This window comes from Bison bison, unplaced genomic scaffold (assembly GCF_000754665.1).
Source record: "Bison bison bison isolate TAMUID 2011002044 unplaced genomic scaffold, Bison_UMD1.0 scf7180017864268, whole genome shotgun sequence".
In the NCBI taxonomy this organism is placed as follows: Eukaryota; Metazoa; Chordata; class Mammalia; order Artiodactyla; family Bovidae; genus Bison; species Bison bison.
In genome coordinates, this window is record NW_011494840.1 from 1,421,378 (window position 1) to 1,445,744 (window position 24,367).

The 24,367-nt window shown below is 39.2% G+C and overlaps 1 protein-coding gene across 1 annotated transcript in view; it reads left to right on the forward strand.

Annotated features, from left to right (window-relative positions):
* Positions 1–24,367, forward strand: part of LMBRD1 (LMBR1 domain containing 1) — a 132,623-nt gene that overhangs the window by 69,875 nt on the left and 38,381 nt on the right. Inside the window, exons 8-9 of the mRNA XM_010848503.1 lie at positions 8,562–8,687; positions 17,069–17,221. Of these exons, the coding sequence (XP_010846805.1) occupies positions 8,562–8,687; positions 17,069–17,221 (279 nt within the window). The remainder of the gene's footprint in view (positions 1–8,561; positions 8,688–17,068; positions 17,222–24,367) is intronic.

The following is a 24,367-nucleotide window of genomic DNA, read 5'->3' on the forward strand; positions in this document are numbered from 1 at the left end:
GCGGTGCGGCCAGCCGAGCAAGTGCAGTCGGGGGGAGGCAGTGAGTGCCCAGAGAGATGGCCAGAGGGCAGCTCTGCATGCCCTGTGGGCTGTGCCTAGGATTTTGGATTTTATTCCGACTGAGATGAGAAGCCACTGGAAGTTTCTAAATGTTATGAAAAGTAATACATTCTGACTAACATTGTGGAAAATTCTGAAAGAGATGGGAATACCAGACCACCTGACCTGCCTCTTGAGAAACCTATATGCAGGTAAGGAAGCAACACTTAGAACTGGACATGGAACAACAGACTGGTTCCAAATAGGAAAAGGAGTACGTCAAGGCTGTATATTGTCCCCCTGCTTATTTAACTTCTATGCAGAGTACATCATGAGAAACGCTGGGCTGGATAAAGCACAAGCTGGAATCAAGATTGCCAGGAGAAATATCAATAACCTCAGATATGCAGATGACACCACCTTATGGCAGAAAGTGAAGAGGAACAAAAGAACCTCTTTATGAAAGTGAAAGAGGAGAGTGAAAAAGTTGGCCTAAAGCTCAACATTTGGAAAACTAAGATCATGGTATCTGGTCCCATCACTTTATGGGAAATAGATGGGGAAACAGTGGAAACAGTGTCAGACTTTATTTTTTGGGGCTCCAAAATCACTGCAGATGGTGATTGCAGCCATGAAATAAAAGAGGCTTACTCCTTGGAAGGAAAGTTATGACCAACCTAGATAGCATATTCAAAAGCAGAGACATTACTTTGCCAACAAAGATCCATCTACTCGGGTATGGTTTTTCCAGTGGTCATGTATGGATGTGAGAGTTGGACTGTGAAGAAAGCTGAGCACCAAAGAATTGATGCTTTTGAACTGTGGTGTTGGAGGAGACTCTTGAGAGTCCCTTGGACTGCAAGGAGATCCAACCATTCCATTCTAAAGAGATCAGTCCTGGATGGTCACTGGAAGGACTGACACTAAAGCTGAAACTCCAATACTTTGGCCACCTCATGCGAAGAGTTGACTCATTGGAAAAGACCTGATGCTGGGAGGGATTGGGGTCAGGAGGAGAAGGAGACAACAGAGAATGAGATGGCTGGATGGTGTCACTGACTCGATGGGCGTGAGTTTGAGTAAACTCCGGGAGTTGGTGATGGACAGGGAGGCCTGGCGTGCTGTGATTCATGGGGTCGCAAAGAGTTAACAGGACTGAGTGCTGAGTGACTGAACTGAACTGAACATTGTAACAGTATTGCTTCCATGGGTCTGAATTAAGCTGTGGAGCTGATGAATGGGAATGGGGAAAATATGGGAAATGATTAGAACTCTTTGAAAGAGAGCTTCCCTACAGGAACAATATTATTGTTAAGGTAAATATTTCAAACTCATATATTTTATATTGAAATGGATACTGAAAATTATGTATGCCATCAAATCAAGTATAATGATCACACTGGCTTGGTTAAGATACCCTTGTGCGTGTGTACTGAGTCATTTCATTCATATCCGACTCCTTGCAACCCTGTGGACTATAGCGTGCCAGGCTCCTCTGTCCATGGGGTTTTCCAGCACTGGAAGTGGGTTACCATTTCCTTCTCCAGGGGATCTTCTTGACCCATAGATTGATTCGTGTCTCCTGCATTGCAGGGCAGTTCTTGACTGCTGAGCCTCTAGGGAAGCCCTTGACTCTGAGTACAAGAAATTAATTATTAAAGGTAAAATCATGTCTGTTCTAGAATCTGTAGTTATTAGTATTGAAACTACAGAAGCTTTTGTAGTTTATATGTCAGTTGAGTGTGAATTTCTTAGGTACACACTGTTGTTTAGTTCAGAAACTAGTTGATTATTTAAATTTTATCGATAATATCCACTGTACCGCATCTAAAGGAATAGCCAAATAATTGGGCACCGAATTTTAGAAGAATGTCAAATGACACGTTATCTTACATAGTGTTTTCAACTTAAATTGAAAGAGAATCCGCTACTTTTTAAATTAAAAAGAAATAAAAAACCGAACTTCTAGGCACAATTACTTATGCAGACATTTTAATTTTTTGGTGCCACCAAGTGGGGAAATGTTGAATAATGCTGTTTTCATATAAAATGAATCATATGGACCACTGAAATGGCTATAAGTACAGAGACTACTGAACTTTTTATTATGTACATGCATGCTAAGTCCTTTAAGTTGTGTCTGACTCTTTGTGACCCTATAATATGTAGCGCACCATAGGCTCCTGTGTCCATGGGATTCTTCAGGAAAGAATACTGGAGTGAGTTGCCATGCCCCCCACCCCCAGGGGATCTTCCTGACCCAGGGATCGAACCTGCGTCTCTTCCATCTCCTGCATTGGTAGGCAGGCTCTTTACCACTGTGCCACCTAGACTGTGTATGTGTTAGTCACTCAGTCGTGTCCGACTCTTTGTGACCCCACAGACTGTAGCCTGCGAGGCTTCTCTGTCCATGGAATTCTCCAGGCAAGAACACTGGAGTGGACTGCCATTCCCTCCTCCAGAGAAACTTCCCAACCCAGGGATTGAACCCTGGTCTCCTGCCTCACAGACGGACTCTTTACCATTTGAGCTACAGGGAAATCTTGTGCCACCTAGAAAGCGCTTTTAATTATGTACACTTACCAGTAAAAAAAAAAATGAACATGTCTTCCAGGAGTTTATGAATTATGTATATACATATGTGTGTGTATGTGTGTGTGTATATATATATATATATATTTATGCTAAATGTGCTATGCTTAGTTGCTCAGTCGTGTCCGACTCTTTTGTGACCCTGTGGACTGTCATCTACCAGGCTCCTCTGTCCATGGGATTCTCTAGGCAAGAATACTGGAGTGAGTTGCCATTTCCTCCTCCAGGGGATCTTCCTGATTCAGGGATCGAACTTGTGTCTCTTATGTCTCATGCGTTGGCAGGTGGGTTCTTTACCACTAGCGCCACCTGTATAAATTTACTATAAATGAAACTAATGGATTAAAGAAAATTGTGTTGTTTAGTCGCTAAGTCATGTCTGACTATTTTTCTGACACCATGGACTATTAGCCCTCCAGGCTCCTCTGTCCATGTGATTTTCCAGGCCAGAATACTGGAGAAAATTAGAGTGATAAATTAAGGATTTTAACATAGAACTAAAGCGGTGGTTCTGAATAACCTTTGAAGACAGAACTCTGCTTTACGTGCTCAGTCATTCAGCCTTGCCTGTGGCAGCGTGCTTGCCTGAGTCTCTGACCTGATTGTAAGATGCGCCTCTCCTTGTGTGCCTCCCTGATGGCTCAGTTGGTACCACTGTAAGGGAAGGGTCCCTGCCATGCTGTCTTATCATTTATAATCTTTGTTTTATATCAGTGACAAGTGTTACATGCTTAAAAAATCAGATCAATCTTCTTCATGCAAAATAAGGCAAATATACGTGAAATAAGTTGTAAAGGTATTCCTAAAACTTCACATTTGGAACATCTCTTCTCAGTCACTTTTTTGGATTGACTGTTCATGTCCATGTTTCACTATAGAGTGTCTTTTATGCTGTCAAAAGAATTGATGAGACAGCTTTTCTTGAGTGCTCAACTTGTCTCTTGGAATGTCTTTGAAGCTGCTGACACACCCACTGTGTAAATTTAAGCTGTTTTTGTTTTTGTTGTGTTATTGTTTCTTCCCTTGTAACCTGAGTAGCAAAATACAAAAATGTCTTCTGCTTTGGGTACCTTTCTTTCTTAAGCTTATAAAGCCTCTGACTATTGCATTGCTAGGAAATGTGGAATCATAATTGTTCCAGTAAAGTTTTGCTTCACTGCTTGCTCTTTTGCTCTGTGTTTCCTTACACATTAACTTTTTCCTTTAATGTCAAATCAGAGTACTATCTTATAAGACGTTGTAAGTGGCAGTTTAACTCACTAGTTGTACCACAAATGCATGTAACTCTACCAGAGAAGTAAGTGTAATCTAACCAGCTATGACCAAATTTGTGAATATCTGGATGATGACCGCTGTGCCATGACTTCTGCCTTGCCTATGTTCATAAGATGCATTCAAATTTTGCTGGTGTTAAATATGAGAAAAAAAATACACACACAGCTTCCCTGGTGGCTCAGCTGGTAAAGAATCTGCCTGTAATGCAAGAGACCACCCCAGTGCAGGAGCCCCTGTTTTGGTCCCTGGGTTGGAAATGTCCCCTGGAGAAGGCAGGGGCAGCCCACTCCAGTATGCTTACCTGGGAAGTCCCACGGAGAGGAGCCTGGTGCACTACAGTCCATGGGGTCGCAGGAGTTGGACACGACTTAGCAACTGAACCACCAACTACACACACACACACACACACACACACATACATGTATTTTAGAATCAGTGAACACTTAGACTGGAAATATTTACTGAATAAATGTTGAGTTGTTTCACTAGTTTCGGCATCCGTGTCCTTGAATAATAGGTTTTATAAGTATATTCAGGACATGTGTTCAGTTTATAGGCAGTGCTTAGCATTGTCTACAAAAGGTAGAGAGAGATGGCAGGGAAAATGTGTTTTCATGGGGCAAGAGCATATTAGAAATGTTTTATTTTGTATATGTTCTTTGAAAACATTTGAGTTTTAAAATGCAGATGGTGGTTTATTTTTGGAAATTGAAACAAATGATATTAGAGGCAAGTATGGCTGACCTGGAAGCATTTTAAGTGATAGAATCTCTTTAGCCTTGTTGATTTTCTGGCATTTCACTAGAGGGCAGTAGTAAGCAATGAAAGTTTTGTGCTTCTGAAAAATGATAGTCTTCATATAAGTTTTTCAAAGAAATCTGAGGTTAAAATCAAAAGATTATTGTTTAAGGATCTTAAAGTTGTAATGAATAAATACTTTGTATAATGTGTTATGTCACTTATCATAATCTAAATATTATAGTTAAATTTCCTGTTAGTCACTGAAACTTAAGCATGTAATCCAGAAACAAGCTAGGTAACCAAAATAGTAATTGCTCTCTTTTACTTGTTCTCTTCAGACAGTAATTCCCAAAAAGATGTTGTATTCTGGCCTCATGTTACCACAGGGTGTTGTGAAGGACATACATTTTTTCCCCCAAATTTTTGCATTACTCCAGTGCATGAAAGTGGAAAGTGAAAGTGAAGTCACTCAGTCGTGTCTGACTCTTAGCGACCCCATGGACTGCAGCCCACCAGGTTCCTCCATCCATGGGATTTTCCAGGCAAGAGTACTGGAGTGGGTTGCCATTGCCTTCTCCCATGTAAGCTATAGTAATTCAATAACTCTTCTAAAAAATGTGTAAGTTCCATGTAAGGAAGAGAGTTCATGTGAATAAAGAACTCTTTAAAACATTTTTTTGGTTAAGTATTATTTTCTTAGAGAAGTTATTTTATGTTCACTCTTGGAATAAAGGTAGGAAAAAGAAAAACAGACCTAGTCCTTACATATCAAACAGTTTACTGCAGTTGTTACTCATTTGGCTGGAAATCCGTCTTGTCACGAACTTGCTGCGTGATTCTGATAAGTTACAAGTTTGGCAGACTTAGTGATAAAACAGATGTGCAGAGCAATAATGTTCATGTCCAGTGTTCTGCACTATAATTGAATTATAAGCAAGGCACATTTACAAATCAAGGAACGTTTCTCAGATGTGGTGTGATTAAGCTGAGACCTGAAGGGCATTGGACTTGGCTAATGAAGTGAGGTGAGCAGGGAGGCGTTTTGCTAAGGCACTGCAGATTCTGCATGTGGCCCCGGGGCAGAGCTGAAGGCCGAAGCTGCGGCGAGGAGGAGCTGTGAGCAAGAGGCATGAGGATGGGGTGGGAGGGCTGGGTCATGAAAAGCTTTTGCAGGCCAGGATTAGATGCTGATCATCCTCGCACTAGAAAGAAGTGCACACTGCTTTGTCAAACAGTCACTCGTGAAATTCTGATACATATAAAAATAGGTGAACGGAGTAGCATCACTCTGGCTGGAGTGGCAGCCTACCCCTCGTCTCCCTGCCCTCTGACCTGCTCTGTTGATTCTGATGGCCCCAACCCAGAATCCCAGGGACTCCCACCAGTGCAAATACCCTTATGGGTCCTGGAGAGTCTCAGTGGATGTTAGCTAGGGGAATGCCATGATCTAACTTGAGTGTGAGAGATTGCTTCAGAAACAGTCTGGAAGATGGATTTGTAGTGAGGGAGACCCAGCAAACTGGTTAGGAAAATTTAGATTACTTTGTGTTTGACACTAAACTCTAAGTAGGTGTCACATTTTAATACTGAGTAGGGTACAGATTCCTTGAGTTCTGAGGTTAGTATATTTAGAGATCCAGATCCATCAAACAGAATAGCAAGCATTGGGATAAAATAAGCTTTGTTTGAAACTGATTGGGCAAGACAGAAATATACCTGGGCATAAACTGGGTTTTTTTTGCCTTGGCAGTTGGTTATAAATAGCAATATGGACTTGTGATAAAATGGTATGTGAGACTGGAGAATGACTGAATGGTTATCATGTAATACTCATCGAAGTCTTAAAGTATTTACTTTTTTCAATAATGTTTAAAAAATGTGGAGCTACTAGAAGAACAGGAATAGGACAGTCCTGTAGGGGAATGGTAATAATCTCTGTGGACTACACTCAAGGAGATCAAACCAGTCAATCCTAAAGGAAATCAATTCTGAATGTTCAGTGGAAGGACTGATGCTGAAGCTCCAATACTTTGGCCACCTGATGACTCATTGGAAAAGACCCTGGTGCTGGGAAAGATTTGAAGGCAGGAGGAGACGGGAATGACAGAGGATGAGATGGTTGGATGGCATCTCTGACTCAATGGACATGAGTTTGAGCAAGCTCTGGGAGACGGTGAAGGACAGGGAGGCCTGGCATGCTGCAGTCCGTGGGGTTGCAGAAAATCGGACATGACTGGGTGACTATACAACAACAACAGCAATCTCTGGGCACCTTGTTTTCCATAGACTTTTTTCTTTACACTTTCAGTGTTTTGAGGATATAAAATTTACTGTTAAAAATAATTTAAACCTTATTATGTATTTCCTTTTTATATTTTACCAAGGTCATTAGGAGTATAAACTTGACAAGAATTTAATTAGAAGAAAATTATTCTACTCTGTCCAAATTATGTATTTTTTCAAATACAAACAGAACCTTTCCCCAACCTCTCCTTTTTGTTTTTCTTGTTTTTGGCTGATTTGGAAATCGTGAGAACATTAACTTATATTTTAACAATATTTAAAATGCAAGGTTTTAAGTATTTCTCCTTTAGAAAATGCAAGGATTTGCATATTGGGTAATAATTTCAGCTAGTTACTTATCTAAATACAATAAGCTATAGAGTTACTCTTACTTGATAGAACTGGTGATTTCTGAATTCCTTTTAATCATATTCTTTGTTTGCATTCTCTCTTAATTAAAAAAGAACCCTGAAATGTCAGAATTTATGATTTCATATATGAATTGTGATTTAATCAATATTTAATCAATGTCTAAAGGAGACCCAGTGAGAATATCAAAATGATTCAGAATGACACTAAACATATTTGAGATCATCCTGGGAGTTGAAAACCAGGTAGCAGAGCATGAGAGGAAATCTGCAGGATCACTCAGAACATTTTAGAGTTTGGGGTTAAGCCTAAGAAGTAGAGCATTGATCACTTCTGTCCACATTCATTATTTAAACTCAGTCTCATGACCCTGCCTAACATGACCCTGCTGGCTAAAGTAGTTTGGTAGTATCTCAGGTAGAAAATGTAAAAGATTTAAATGCATAATTTTATATCGACTTTAGAGCCTGTTGCTGCAATGAGTGAATGATCATCATCGCAGCAAAGAGATGATGGTTGTCAGTTTTTCTTCTAAGGATTTAAGGTCAATAATGATTTTGAATAATGGTCACATGGCATTTGCTATTAAGTGTTTCTAATAGTTACAATAAAACTTCATATTTGGGACTGGCTAGTAGAGAATTGGATAGTATAAAATAATGTTTATTCTTAATGCTGATTAAAATTTTGAAATTTCTTATAGGAATTAAAATACTTAGCAAAAAGATTATAAGTATTTAGAACTTACAAATAAACTACATACAGATCATTTGTATGCTAATCAAATAAAATGTATGTTAAAATATATTTTACTAAGAGTTTACTACATGTACTTGGATAAAATTGTTTTTTTCCACAGAAAATAATTTTGTAAATTGTTTTTACTGATTTAGACTTATCTTAACCCCTGATTAGCTTGCAGTCATGATTTATTACTTTGACAAAGTATTATATTTACATTAATTTGGTAACTTGTCCTTTGAGAAGTAGATATTATCTATTCTAGGAGTAGTTAGTAATACAGTGTAATGTACATAGTATAACTCTGTGTAACTAAATATGTAATAAACAGATAAACAGGAGAATCATGAGACCGCATAGTCACGGTTCACTCCCATTTACTCTGTTCTTCAGTGACTGTGCCCCTCACAACTGCTTACTCTTTGTTATTACTTCAAAGGACATTTATTGTACCTGAAAATTGTGTATTAATATATTTAAAATAGTATTGCTAACACTAGTCTTGCTTTTGTTTCTTTCAGGCCTACGGCATGTCGGCGTTACCTTTAAATCTGATTAAAGGCACGAGAAACGCTGCTTATGAGCGTCTGGAAAACACTGAAGACATTGAAGAAGTAGAGCAGCACATCCAAACAATTAAATCAAAGGTGAGTTGGTATTTTATTGCCGTTGAGGGTCATAAAAGTACTTTGTCTTTGAGCTGCTTTCTGTTGTGACTTAGACATTGGTGAGCCTATATTTTGATACTGTTTGAATTTTTGTGCAGCATGTCTTTAAAAAACTACCTTCTATAAAATGTAGGACGCTGACAGTTTGAGAATTTTTATCTGTGTGTAACAACTGAAACACAGAAGTTCTACTTACATATGGCCATTACTTTGCTAGTTCCCAGGTGTGCTGATGCCATATGCAATATCGGAGTGCACTGATTCACTTACGTTCAGGTTTTATGTACTAGTTTTTCTTCCTCTATCACCTTCAACTAATATGTAAATCTTATTTATAGAACATAGGAAAAAATGGAAAGTTTTCTAAATAATTGTGTTAAACTATGATAATCCTGATACAGAAACCAGATGGTAATATGACACACAAAAAAAGAAAACTGTTTATATGACTGGTCTCTCTTATGAAAGTAGAGGCAAATAATTCAATAGAAGTAAAAATATTAGCAATTCAAAAATGATGCTGTAGTAAGGAAATATTTCATAATTGTCAGACTAGGTTTATCCCAGGAATGCAAAGATGATATGTTAGAAAATAAAAGTAGTTTAATATATTGAGAATAAGTGAGAAATATAAACATCTTAATAGATGCCAATGAATCCTTATTTAGAGTCAATTTGTAGTTACTACGTTTAGAGAAGAGTCTTACCAAATTGGAAGAGAAGAAACTATTTGGCAACGGAAGCCTCTGTGAGCTTGGTGCCTAATGAGGAAAGGAATATTTTTGTTAAAGGCACATATAGGCAGTAGTGTCTGTCCTCTTCCTGGAGGTCTTGGTCAGATAAGAAATGTGGGAGGAAGAGGGAAGAAAAGGGAAGTAACTTGTGTTATTTGAAGATCTTATCTACCAAAAAAATCTAAAAGAATGAACTGACAAACTAATAGAACTAATAAAAGTTCATCAAGGTGCCCATTCATGTGTACAAATCATTAACCAGGTGGAGGATGTAATAGAAAATGATCTCATTCACAGTAACTGTGAACTATAAAATAATAAGAAATGTCAGAATCTTCTTAGTGAAAATTATAAAATTTATTGAAATAATGTAATAGAAGACTGAAATAAATGAAGAACTTCATCAGTTCCTAATTGGGAAGATTCAATAATGTAGAGATGAGAGTTTCTCATAAGTTTAGGTGGAAATTCAGTATCAGGTATAAAAGATAAAAAAATGAAATTTTCATAAACCTCCTGTTACTGCTAAGTCACTTCAGTCATGTCCGACTCTGTGTGACCCCATAGACGGCAGCCCACCAAGCTCCCCCGTCCCTGGGATTCTCCAGGCAAGAACACTGGAGTGGGTTGCCATTTCCTTCTCCAATGCACGAAAGTGAAAAGTGAAAGTGAAGTCGCTCAGTCATGTCTGACTCTTAGCGACCTCACGGACTTCAGCCTACTGGCTCCTCCATCCATGGGATTTTCCAGGCAAGAGTACTGGAGTGGGGTGCCATTGCTTTCTCTGTCACAAACCTCCTACTATGTAATAAAACAGATTCAGAATTTAAATCAAATTCATTTAGAAAATATTAGGAGAAAATAAAAGTAAAATTGTAATTTGTTGTGCAGAGGAATTTTCTAAACAAGACTGAGAACTCAAGTGCAAATTAAGAAATTGTTGAATTTAAAATTTTTATGTTTTTAAATTTATATACCCAAAAAAGTGGCACCAAAAGGAATTTAAAGAACTAACAGTATTTTGAGAGGAAATAATCTGCAATGTAGGTGATATATACTGAGCATCTGTAAGTCAAGAAGAAGAAGGGACAAGCAATACATAGAAATAATGTATAAAAGACCTAAATCAATAGACAGTATACTGAAGGAGAAATTAACCTGCTCAGTGAAAATATGAAATGATCTTTCAGCTCATTAGTAATGAAGTTCACTAAGATCCCCCTTTGCATGGGTTGTGAGGAGTTTTCCAGAACATGGAACTTCCAGTGCTAAAATGAAAGTCCAGGATGGCTGGAAATTAAAGTAACTCAGTATTTTTTTTTTTAATCCTTTGAAAATCTTAAAAAGTTTACCTTTGTCATGTGAGAATACGGGGATAGGCATACTGTTTGTGGGAATATAAAATACACAGATTTCTAAAGAAAATTGAATGTTGTCACATGTGCCCAAACACATAACATGTACTTTTTAATAATTAAAGTTTCACATAACAGTTTGCACCAGTTTGTGGATCACAGCATTGTTGTAGTGAAGGGACTTGCATGTGTAGGGCCACCCAAGATGGACATGTCACAGTGTAGAGTTCTGACAAAGTGTGGTCCACTGAAGGAAGACGTGGCAAACCATTCCTGTATTCTCGCCTGGAGAATCCCATGGACAGTATACAAAGGTGAAAAGATACTGGAAGATGAGCCCCTCAGATTGGAAGATGTCCAGTATGTTATTGGGGAAGAGTGGAGAGCAACTATGAATAGCTCCAGAAAGAATAAAGTGGATGGGCCAAAGCGGAAATGATGCTTAGTTGTGGATGTGTCTGGTGTTGAAAGTAAAGTCTGATGCTATAAAGAACAATATTGCATAGAAACCTGGAATGTTAGGTCCGTGAATCAAGGTAAATTGGATGTGGTGAAGCAAAAGATGGCAAGATTGAACATGGACATCTTAGGAATCAGCGAACTAAAATGGACTAGAATGGGTGAATTTAATTCAGATGACCATTGTATCTACTACTGTGGGCAAGAATCCCTTAGAAGAAATGGAGTAGCCTTCATAGTCAACAAAACAGTCCAAAATGCAGTACTTGGGTGAAATCTCAGAAGCAACAGAATGATCTCAGTTCTTTTCCAAGGCAAACCATTCGATACCACAGTTATCCAAGTCAATGCCCCACCCCCTTGAAGCTAAAGAAGCTGAAGTTGACTGATTTCTATGAAGACCTACAACACCTTCTAGAACTAACACCTAAGGAAGATATCATTTTCATCTTTGGGAACTGGAATGCAAAAGTAGAAAATTAAGAGATACCTGGAATAACAGGCAAATCTGGCCTTGGAGTACAAAATGAAGCAGGGCAAAGGCCAACAGAGTTTTGTCAAGAGAACATGCCAGTCATAGCAAACATGGTTTTCCAACAACTGAAGAGATGACTCTACACATGAACCTCACCAGAAGGTCAACACTGAAATTAGACTGATTATATTCTTTGAAGCCAAAGATGGCTAGAAGCTCTATACAGTCAGCAGAAACAAGACATGGAGCTAACTGTGGCTCAGATCATGAGCTCCTTATGCAAAATTCAGGCTTAAGTTGAAGAAATTAGGGAAGACCACTAGGCCATTCAAATATGACCTCAGTCAAATCCCTTATGATTAAACAGTGGAGGAAATGATTGGATTCAAGGGATTAGATCTGGTAGACAGAGTACCTGAAGAACTATGGACAGAGATTCATAACATTGCACAGGAGGAAGGGAGCAAAACTATCCCAAAGAAAAAGAAATTCAAGGAGACAAAGTGGTTGTCTGAGGAAGCCCTACAAATAGCTGAGAAAAGAAGAGAAGCAAAAGGAGAAAGGGAAAGGTAAACCCAGCTGAATGCAGAGTTCCAGAGAGCAGCAAGGAGAGGTAAGGAGGTCTTCTTAAACGAACAGTGAAAAATGAGAGAGGAAAACAACAAAATGGGAAAGACTGCAGATGCTTTCAGGAAAATTGACGATGTCACGGAACACTTCATGCAAGGATGGGCACGATAAAGGACATAAACAGTAAGGGCCTAACAGAGGCAGAAGAGATTAAGAAATGGTGGCAAGAATACACAGAATTGTACTAAAATGGTCTTAATGACCCAGATAACCACAGTGGTGTGGTCACTCACCTAACATCAGACATCCTGGAGTGTGAAGTCAAGTGGGTCTTAGGGAGCATAACTGTGAACAAAGCTAGTGGTGGTGATGGAATCCCAACTGAGCTATTTCAAATCCTAAAAGATGATGCTGTGAAATTGCTGCACTCAATATGCCAGCAAATTTGGAAGACTCAGCAGTGGCCAAAGAGCTGGAAAAGGTCAATTTTCATTCCAGTCCCAAAGAAGGCCAAAGCCAAAGTATGTTCAGACTATCACACAGTTGGTCTCATTTCACATGCTAGCAAGGTAATGCTCAAAATCCTTTAAGCTAGGTTTCCACAGTACATGAAGTCCATAACTTCCAGATATACTATTGGTTTTAGAAAAGGCAGAGGAACCAGAGATCTAATTGCCAACATTAATTGGATCACAGAGAAAGCAAAGGAATTCCAGAAACACATCTACTTTTGCTTCATTGTCTACACTAAAGCCTTTGACTGTGTGGATCACAACAAACCTGGAAAATTCTTAAAGAGATGGAAATACCAGACCATGTTACAAACTGCTCTCTGAGAAGCTAGTATGTAGCTCAAAAACAAAAACAAACAAACAAAAAAAACAGAACTGGACATGGAACTGACTGGTTCAACATTGGAAAAGGAATCCATCAAGGCTGTATATTGTCACCCTGCTTATTTAACTTAAATGCAGAGTACATTATGCAAGATACCAGGCTGGATGAATCACAAGCCAGAATCAAGATTGCTGGAAGAAATATGAACAACCTCAGATATATAGATAATACCACTCATGGCAGAAAGTGAAGAGGAACTAAAGAGCCTGTTGATGAAGATGAAAGAGGAGAGTGAAAAAGTTGGCTTGAAACTAAAAAAATTAAGATCCTGGTACCTGGTCCCATCACTTCATGGGAAATAGAAGGGAAAATGTGGAAGCAGTGATAGATTTTATTTTCTCAGGCTCTGAAATCACTGCAGATGGTGACTACAGCCATGAAATTAAGAGGCTTGCTCCTTGGAAGGAAAGCTATGACAAACCTAGAAAGCATACTTAAGAAACAGAGACATCACTTTGCCAACAGAGGTCCATATAGTCAAAACTATGATTTACCAGTAGTTATGTATGCATTTGAGAGTTGGACCATAAGAAGGCTGAACGCTGAAGAACTGATGCTTTCAATCTGTGGTACTGGAGAAGACTTTTGAGAGTCCCTTGGACTGCAAGGAGATGAACCAGTCAATCCTAAAGGAGATCAGTCCTGAATATTCATTGGAAGGACTGATGCTAAAGCTGAAGCTCCAATACTTTGGCCACCTGATGCAAAGATCTGACTCATTGGGGAAAAAGTCTGATGCTGGGAAAGATTGAAGGCAACAGGAGAAGGGGGCAGCAGAGAATAGATGGTTAGAGAGCATCACTGACTCAATGGACATGAATTTGAGCAAACCCTGGGAGATGGTGGAGCACAAAGGAACAATCAGTCCTGAATATTCATTGGAAGCACTGATGCTAAAGCTGAAACTCCAATACTTTGGACACCTAATGCGAAGAACTGACTCCTTAGAAAAGACCTTGATGCTGGGAAAGATTAAAGGCAGGGGTAGAAGGGGACGACAGAGGATGAGATGGTTGGATGGCATCACCGACTTGATGGACATGAGTTTGAGCAAGCTCTGAGAGATGGTGATGGACAGGGAAGCCTGGAGTGCTGCAGTCCACGGGGTCGTAAAGAGTCGGTCAGATATAACTGAGTGACTGAACTGACTGAATAAATGAATAGAATTACTATTACCAGCCCAGAGTTTTCTGAAGATTTGAGGAGAATAACCATAAAAGAACAGATCACTTTAGGCATAGGAAATGTTAGCTATTATGTAAAACATCAGTATGTTTGCATAGGGGGACGTGTATATACACAGAATTTTGTGTCCGATGTTGATCTCTGTTAGTTTCTGTGACAGTGGTAACCTCAAAAGAGGGAGTGGTCACTGGTGGACCATGGGAAGGGAAGCTTTTTTGCCTATATACAATGTAACTACATTTTTTCCCCAAAGGAAATAATTGGTTGACTGCTGGGTGCCTTTCCTGGTGTGTGTTTGAGCACATTTCTTCCCATAGTGGTTTATGCTGTTGGCACAACAGAGCGGGCTCCATCCCTCACTCAAATAGGCAGATAAGTTGAGCTTGTTTTTCAGTGGATCGCTACATTAGTTTACTAAAATATATGTTTTCCCTGAACTAGCGAAAGCCAATGGCAACCCACTCCAGTACTCTTGCCTGGAGAATCCCATGGACGCAGGAGCCTGGTGGGCTGCCGTCTACGGGGTCGCACAGAGTCGGACACGACTGAAGCGATTTAGCAGCAGCAGCAGCAAAAGCCAGCAGTGAAGTAAATCTACCTTGTTGGTGTCCTTTTGATATTAGAATGACAGTTGTGAGAAAAATTGTGAAGTACCACATGACTGAAGCGTGGTCTGGATCTGTCTGTGGAGGGAAGTGTTTCATTCCTCTAGTCTTCATAAAACAGTCTTGTGTAAGGTTCCTTTGAGGATGCACTCTGATAGCAAGCAGTACTTTAAGTACTTGACTTAAAGTATCAAGTACTTTAAGTACTTGACTTAAAGCAGTAAAGATAGTTAAATATAGTCCCATGGAATTCCCTGTAATTCCATGTAATTCCCTGGTGGCTTAGCCAGTAAAGAATCTGCCTGTAATGCAAGAAACCTGGATGTGATCCCTGGGTCAGGAAGCTCCCCTGGAGGAGGGAATGACAACCCATTCCATTATTCTTGCCTGGAGAATCCCATGGACAGAGGAGCCTGATGGGCTACAGTCCATGGGTTGCAAAGAGCCAGACAGGACTGAGCGACTAATACTTTCCACTTTCCATGCAGAGTATGGTTTCTGGACCAGTAGCATCAGGACCTCCTGGGAATTTGGTAGAAAAGCAAAGTATAGGCCTCACCCAAGGCCTGACTGAGTCATATTCTCTTGGTGTGGGGTCTAGAAACCTGTGCTTAATGAAATGTCCTGTTGATTGTTAGGTGTGTTGAAGTTTGGGGAACAGCATAGTAAGGAAGAGACGGCTGGTTCCAGAAGAGCGTGGCAGTGCGTCTGTGGAGATCACTGTGACCATGCGCACCCCTTGATGAAGGGCTATCCGGGCACTGTCTGCATGTGTCTGTTATTTCACATGACAGCACTCCGTGCTGTGTTATAGACCACCATGTGCTGTCTCTCCCAGCATCCTGTTTGAACCTTGAAAGGACTTTAACATTCTAATTATTTAATGTTTTTACATTTTAAAATGGTGCTGAGAATTTCCTGGCAGTCCAGTGGTTAGGACTCTGCACTTTCACTGCTGAGGACAAGGGTTCCATCCCTGGTCAGGAAACTAAGACCCCACACGCCATATGGTGCCACCCCAAATTTAAAAGTAATAAAAATGTCCCTTGTAAACATTTTCTTGGTCCTTCCAGTAAAAGCAAATGTAATATTTCACCTTCTTAGTATTTAGCAGTTGTCTGATTATTGTGGTTTATTACTGTACCTGGTTGAAGGCACTTTAGGGAAGGGGGAGTTCACGAAGGAACGTGTCCCTGAGACACCACAGAAGGGTACTGCTCACGGTTACAGTCAATATCATATGAAAGTACAGGAGAATTATCTTCTGGAGAGGTCAGCCCAAGGAAACCTGACTCCTTCGCAAATATACTTGGAGGGTAAGAAAGTGCCAGTTCTTAGCAATTGTTATAAAATTGAAACGAATTGCCAGTCCAGGTTCGATGCAGGATACAGGAAGCTTGGAGCTGGTGCACTGGGATGACCCAGAGGGATGGTATGAGGAGGGAGGTGGGAGGGGGGTTCAGGATTGGAAACACGTGTACACCCGTGGCGGATTCATGTTGATGTATGGCAAAACCAATACAATATTGTAAAGTAATTAGCCTTTTAAAAAGAAAAAAAAATCTTATGCTCAGCACATCCTAATCCTACATCCCTCTGCTGGTGTTTGAGTCAGGGACTGAGGAACATCAGCCCAGGTAAACGCTGGAACACAATCTCCTGACCAAGGGGAGGAGGAACATAGGGCTGGGTATGTGAAGGGATGGGGTGAGGAATTTGGAGGTGAAGGAGAGTGATCAAACAGAGAACATAAAGTGCCTCATAAAAGGGGTGTTTAAAAAGATATTATGTCTCTACATAACTTCACCATATTGAGTATTTGGAAAATAGGGATCAAGAAAAGTTTAGCATTAAATGTGCATGTGTTCTCATCACATTTTGACACTGACCTTGGTTCAGAGATGTGTATTCTCACATAGAAGTTATTGGGTTTTGCTTTTTTCCTTCAGATTGTAAATTTGCCTCAGGAGTCAAGTCCAACCTAAAAAAGTTTTTGTTGTCTGAATCTGCTAAATCTGATGTGTACTCTATTAAGACCTTAATGGTAAAAAACTGTTTTATTTTGATCTGTTATTTGCAGAGCAAAGATGGTCGACCTTTGCCGGCAAGGGATAGACGCGCCTTAAAACAATTTGAAGAAAGGTTACGAACACTTCGGAAAAGAGAGAGGCGCTTAGAATTCATTGAAAATAGCTGGTGGACAAAATTCTGTGGTGCTCTACGTCCCCTGAAGGTAAATGGAGTTTTACAGAATTACGCTGTCACTCTATGTAGCACCTCTCAGAGAGATTGATTCTTGTGGAAGCATTGCAGTGTGGCGCCTGGAGCATGGGTTTTAGAGTTAAAATCATCTGGTTTTAAATTGCAGCTCCAATGCCTGGCAGTTTGGGTAAGGTGCATAACCTCTCTGAGCTTTATTTACTCATGTGTAATGTAAGCGCTAGAGGCTTGAAGAAACTTAAAATATAGGTAAGTAATGTAGTATGCTTCTAGTTTTACAACTTTGTACTTTTCTATAGGAGATCTGGGACCCATATTAGAACTTTTTCAATCAGATAGATTTCAGTATTCAAATTAAAAATTTCAACAGAATTTGCTTCATTGTGTGGTGGCATGTTTCTGAAAATATGTACAAGGTATTAAGATGAAAAACCATTAATTTCCCTTTTTTTTAAACCATCATTTGCTAGCCTTAAATTCTTCAGACTTGGGTCTTCCTCTCATAATTCAAAAGGAAATGGGGAAATTACCTGACTGCTTACCCTAAAAAGCTTCTTTTCTAAAAGAGTTCTTCAAAAACATAATCAGTTAGATCTACTGTATATCATTTTAAAACTGTCGGTTAGAATCAGTTTCTTTTTAAAGACTTACCCTAGTCTGTTTTCCCAAGGTGATTGTTTTCATACCACCAAAGGTATAAAGAAACTGTGCCCACCCTTAACTTAATTTTAAATTGTTTATATATTAGCTTCTTTATAGATATTTATAATCTGGTCACTAACAGCTGCCTTGTTTTAAATGCTTTGTGCCATTTCACTGTACCTGTGTTTAGAGGGACTTTCACAGCTTTATAAAGTGTGTAGAATGATTTCACCAAATGTAGGCTGTGGTTAGAGAAGATCCACATCGCTGCATAAAGCTGGGTGTCCTCCTGGGCCCATCGCATCGGGCCCCAAACAGTCGCTGACGTCCTTCTGTCACTGAGGTTAACTTTCACATGTTCTATGGAATCGTGGAAGGTACAGACTTTTGTCTGGCCTTGGCTCAGCTCAGTGCTTTTGAGGTTCACCCGTGTTACCGCATTTCTTTTCAGCGGTTCATTCTGTTTTCTTGCTGAGTATCATTCTGCTGTGTCTGTATCACAGCTTGTTTATCCATTCACCTGCTAATGGGGATTCAAGTTGTTTCCAGTTTGAGGCTGTTATGATTATATGCTGATATGAACATTTGTGTACAAATCTTTATGTAGACATTTACACATTCCTTCATTTTTCATTTTGTTCTTTTGAATCTTTTATTTTATATTGGGGGTTAGCAGATTAACAGTGTTGTGATGGTTTCAGGTCAACAGCGAAGGGACTTATTTTTCTTTTTGTTTGTACCTCATTTTTTCCAGTTTTTTTAAAAATCGATTTTTACCTGGGGGAAATTGCTTTACGATGTTGTGTTTGTTCCTGCCTACAAAGACACAAATTAGCCATGGAACTCAAGGAAGAAAATTAGTTTTGAGTTGAAGAGTCTTACAGAAATAAGCATTTAATTAGAATAAGTTAATGGGTCCTTAAAATAGTGTTTATATACAATACTGAGCACATTTCTAAGCATGCAGTCTACATTACTCACTTGATTAAACTTGCTCTCTGACAGATGCACATTTTTCTAGTGTATACAACTAATTGGCCTAGATAACCTGAAGCTCCTGATGCACCTCTTGTTATACTTAGACCTCTTATATTCATATAGAAAGTAATAAATTCATATCCATAGTTATATCACTTATCTTTTCAGACTTTTTTATGGTAAAACATATATAGCATATAATACACCATTTAAACTATTTGTCGATGTGGCATGACATACATTCACAGTGTTGTGCAATGCTCACCACTGCCCGTTTCCAGAACCTTCATCATCTCTAACAGAACACTCAACAGTAACTAATTCTCCATTCCTCACCTCCACCCCACCCCCATCCCCCTGAAACCATACAGCTCAGATTGGGGCTTGAACCCACTGTCTTTTAACTGAGATCACACACTTGGTCTCAGGACTTAATGAAATTCAGGTTCTTGATGTCTCATAGCAGAAAAAATTGAGTGAGAGACAAAGTGATAGATAAGAAGTGAATTTATTTAGAGAGATAAACATTCCATAGACAGAATTCGGTCTGTCTTAAAAGCTGAGAACGGTTCTGGGAGAAATATACTCCTCAGACAGTGTGGGGTGTCTCAGAAGGTGAGATGCCCTGAAATATGGAGTGGGTGGTTTTTATGGGCTGAGTAATTTCATAGGTTAATGAGTGGGAGGATTATTCTAACCATCTTGGAAGGTGCGGGGATTTCCAGGAGTTCACTTGTTGACCTTTTATGGAATTGTCATGGCACTTGTGGGGTGTCATTTAGCTGATGTATTACAATGAGCATATAATGAGGCTTAAGGTCCACTGGAAGTCGAATCTTCTGCCTTCTCAGACCTAGTTGGGTCTGACCAGGTTATGTCGTATCCAACACTGACTTCCTTTAAAGATGGTACCCTTTAAAGGTTGTACTCCTTCCTTCCTGATTCACCTGCCCAGCTCACATCCCCTAATGACCTCTATCCTGCTTTCTGTCTCTCTGAATTTCCTATTGTAGGTACCTTATGTAAGTGAATTATATATCCTTTTATGTCTGGTTTATTTGACACATAATTTCTTCAAAGTTCATTCATGTTTTTGATGTATAGAAATTTCATTTCTTTTTAAGGTTGAATAATATTAATTTTGTTTTTCCATCCATCATTTTGTTTATCCATCCATCAGTTGGTGGACATTGAGTTTTTTCCAACTTCTGGTTATTGTGAATAGTGCTTTCAAGGTAATTGGTGTACAAGTACCTGTTTGAGTCCCTGCTTTCAGTTCTTTTGAGTATATATCTTGAAATGCAGTTGTTAGATCTTGATCAGTTCTGGTATAACTTTTGAAGAACGTACTGTTTTCCACAGTGACTGCACCATTTTACATGCCCACGAGCAATGCACAAGGGTTCTAATTTATCCATATCATTGTCAACACTTATTTTCCTTTGTTTTGATAATAACCAACGTTATGCTTGTGAAGTGATATCTCATTATGGTTTTCACTTGCATTTCATTTGATTAGTGACACTGAGCATCTTTTCATTAGACTGTTGGCTTTATATGTTTACTTTGGAGAAATGCTTATTCAAGTTTCATTTTTAATATTCTGAATGTTACTCCTTATCAGATGCATGATTTGTAAATATTCTCCTATTCTTGGCTTGTGTTTTCACTCTGTTGATAGTGTCTTTTGATACACAGATTTTTAATTTTAATGATGTCTGATGCATTTTTTTTTCTTTTGTTACCTGTGTTTTGTGTCATATCCAAAAAATAATTACCAGATCCAGTGCCATGAAGGTTTTTTTCCCTTAGAGTTTAATAGTTTTAGCTCTTACGTTTAGATCTTTGATCCATTTTGAGGTATTTGTATATGGTGAAGGATAACAGTCTAATTTCATTTTTTTGCATGAAGATTTCTTCTTCCCAGCATCATGCTTTGAAAAGACTGTTCTTTCCCCTTTCAATGACCTTGGCCCCCTTGTCAAAGATCATTTGAGCGTATGTGTGAGCATTCATTTCTGGAGTCTTTTCCATTGGCTATGTGTCTGTCTTTATGCCAGTACCATACTGTTTTGGTTGCTGTGGCTTTGTAGTAAATTTTGAAATAGAGAAGCGTGAGTCCTGTAACTTTGTTGTTCTTTTTCAAGATTGTTTTTACTGTTTGGGCTTCCTTGAAATTCATATGAATTTTAGAATGGCTTTTTCTGTTCCTGCCAAAAAAAAAAAAAGGTCATTATGATTTTGGTAGGGATTGCATTGTATCTGTAGAACACTTTCAGTAGTATTGTCATTTTTAATGTATTAAGTCATATTACACCATAAATATGGGTCGACTTTACATTTGTTTATGTCTCATTAAATTTCTCTCAGCAATGTTTTGTTGTGGGGAAGAAAGAAATGTTTTTCTACCTTTCTCAATTCTTCTCTCTAGTCTAAGAATTAAATTGACATGAGACAGGTCAACAGGGGAATTTCAAACAAATATTTGATAACATGTATACACTGGAGAGACCCAGGAGAATTGAATGACTTCTTAGTCTTAGGAACTAGACAGCACTTCAGCAGTATGCTTGGGGGCTATTTTAAACAAGAAAATTGCTGACAGAAAGTACAAAATGCAAAGAATATAGCAGTAAATAGTGCACTTACAGGATACTTGTCTATGGTAAGAGAGCTGAAACAAGAAAGCAGAGTATTGCCTAGTTCATGCTTAGCTCGGAATGTGAGCATCAGGAACTTAGAATTTTTACCTCTTTGCATGTATCTGCGAGGACTTCCCAGGCGGTGGAGTAGTAAAGAATCTGCCTGCTAATGCAGAAGATGCAGGTTCGAGCCCTCTGTCAGGAAGATCCCCTGGAATAAGAAATGGCAAGTCACTCCAGCATTCTCGCCTGAAAAATTCAATGGACAGAAGTAGTCTGTTAGGCTACAATCTGTGGGGTCACAAAGAGTCAGACATAACTGAGAGACTGAACACATATGCACAGTGTATCTTCAAAAGACCGCTAAGAGCCATGTGTGTTGATTTTAAGGCCATAAATAAATTTTAGCGAGCAGTAGGTTTGTAAATGCAGAATCTGCAAATGAGAATCAACTACTTATAAGAAAAACAACAACAAAAGACCTCACAAATCCAGCAAGTTTTCTTGTCAGCTCTTACTACAAAACTTTGTATTAAACAAAGACAATCTGGGAAAATTTTGGTAGAGAGAAGAGGAAATTTGGAGATAAGCCTGTGATTGATCTTAAACCCCCAATCTTAGGTGAAATAAGCCAATCACCAAAAGACAAATACTGTATAATTCAACTTTTAAGAGGTACCTGGAGAACCCTGGTGATTCTCCAAGGGTCGGGGGGCAGGAAGTCTAGGGAGTTCTTTAATGGGTACAGAGTTCCAGTTTTGCAAAATGAAAAGAGATTAGTTTGCAGAACAGTGTGAGTTAATTTAACACAACTAAACTGTACATTTAAAAATGTTTGAGATGGTAAATTTTATGTTATTTGTATTTTACCACTATTTAAGAAGCAAGAAAACAGAAAATGACAAAAAATCAGATAGAAATAGAGTTGAACTCAGGGGAAAATGGGAGGAAAATACACTTAATTTTGGAAATGAAAACAAATTTACAGTGTGTCCAAAAGAGAAAAGGATCAAATAAAATTTAGTAAGAGGGGACGTTTGAAGAAAGGCAGAAGGATAACCAAGAGAAGGAAAATAAGATGAAGTAAAAAAACAATCCAAAAACGAGTGTTGAAATGGAAAAGAAAGAAAAACTACATATGTGTAGGTTTCCATGCAGTGGCAAAACAAAACAAATTAGCAGAATATTTAAAGGTATAATACCCCCCCAAAAAAAAATCCTAAAGTAAATAGACATGAATCCACATGTCATGAATATTCTATATCATGAATAGACAGGAAATAGCCACTTTGTACCTGGGAAAATTTATGTGCAGTTTCCTGGTAAAACCGACTTCAGATTTAAAGAAAATCCTCAAGATTTCCAAGCAAAAGGATCAGCTCACAAGGGCAACATTATTAGACTTAGACTTCTCAAGAAACATACAAAGCTAGGAAGGAATGGAAGAACATTAAAAAAATAAAATCTCAATGAAAAGGTATGAACTACTGAAAAAAAAACCAATGCACAATGTGAGAGTTGTGAGTTGTTTTACTGGGGGCAAAATGAAGACTAGCCCAGGAGACAGCTCCTCAGGTAGCTCTGAGGAGCTGCTCGGAAGAGGTGAGGGAAAGTCAGTATTGTATATGATTTTAGTGAAGGGGTGCATGCAGTCAGGCACACATGTTGGCAGAAGGTTATTGGCCAGTCATGAGGAGCAGAAGTCGGCATTAATGATTTTAGTGCTAGATCTGAAGAGATGCAAGAATCAGGCTCATACAGTTGTCTTCTGAAAATGCCTAACTCCCTGAGGGCCTGTTCTGCCCATTTTCCTGGATCACAGAGTGCCTCACTCCTGGTCTCCACCCTGAAGCCTTCTCAGGGGGTGTCGAAGGTAGGCAGCAGCAGCGGTTTGTGACTTAGTCCTTGCAGAGACTGATGGCAAGTGCCCAGTTTTAGTTGGCAGAACCAAGGAATTTGTATTTAGCCAAAATATCCTTTAGAAAAACAGTTTTTAAACATTTAAGAACTCAGGGGATTCTGTACTGATGAGCTCTTGTTGAGAAATCCCCGGTTGCCAAGTTCTGGCCTATTAATAGGTGTGAAGGTGAACATCAGCAAAAGGACTATGGTGAACATTTAGTATTGTATGAAGAAAAAGTGTGGGCTGGGGCAGAGAGTGAAGCACAAACATATGTGCTGAGGAATAGATAATTAAGAAGAGAGAGAAAGAAAATAGAATTTCTCATAGATTACTGTGTAGGCAGTAGGTAGGAGTTGAACACATAAGAACCAATACATTGTTTAGTAAAGGAGTGAATAAGAACATGGGGGCTAGGAGCACTGGAAAATTCAAGTACACAAACAAAAATACAAACTTTCTTAACACAAAAGGACTAAAAATCCAGGAGCAAGGAATTCATATTAGCTGGAGAAAGAAACACAGGAAATACATACATAGTTATCAAACGAGATATTTTCTAAACTAAATGTGTTCAGTTCAGTTCAGTTCAGTCGCTCAGTCGTGTCCGACTCTTTGCGACCCCATGAATCACCGCATGCCAGGCCTCCCTGTCCATCACCAACTCCCGGAGTTTACTCAAACTCATGTCCATCGAGTCGGTGATGCCATCCAGCCATTTCATCCTCTGTCGTCCCCTTCTCCTCCTGCCCCCAGTCCCTCCCAGCATCAGAGTCTTTTCCAATGAGTCAACTCTTTGCATGAGGTGGCCAAAGTACTGGAGTTTCAGCTTTAGTATCATTCCTTCCAAAGAAATTCCAGGGCTGATCTCCTTCAGAATGGACTGGTTGGATCTCCTTGCAGTCCAAGGGACTCTCAAGAGTCTTCTCCAACACCACAGTTCAAAAGCATCAATTCTTCTGTGCTCAGCCTTCTTCACAGTCCAGCTCTCACATCC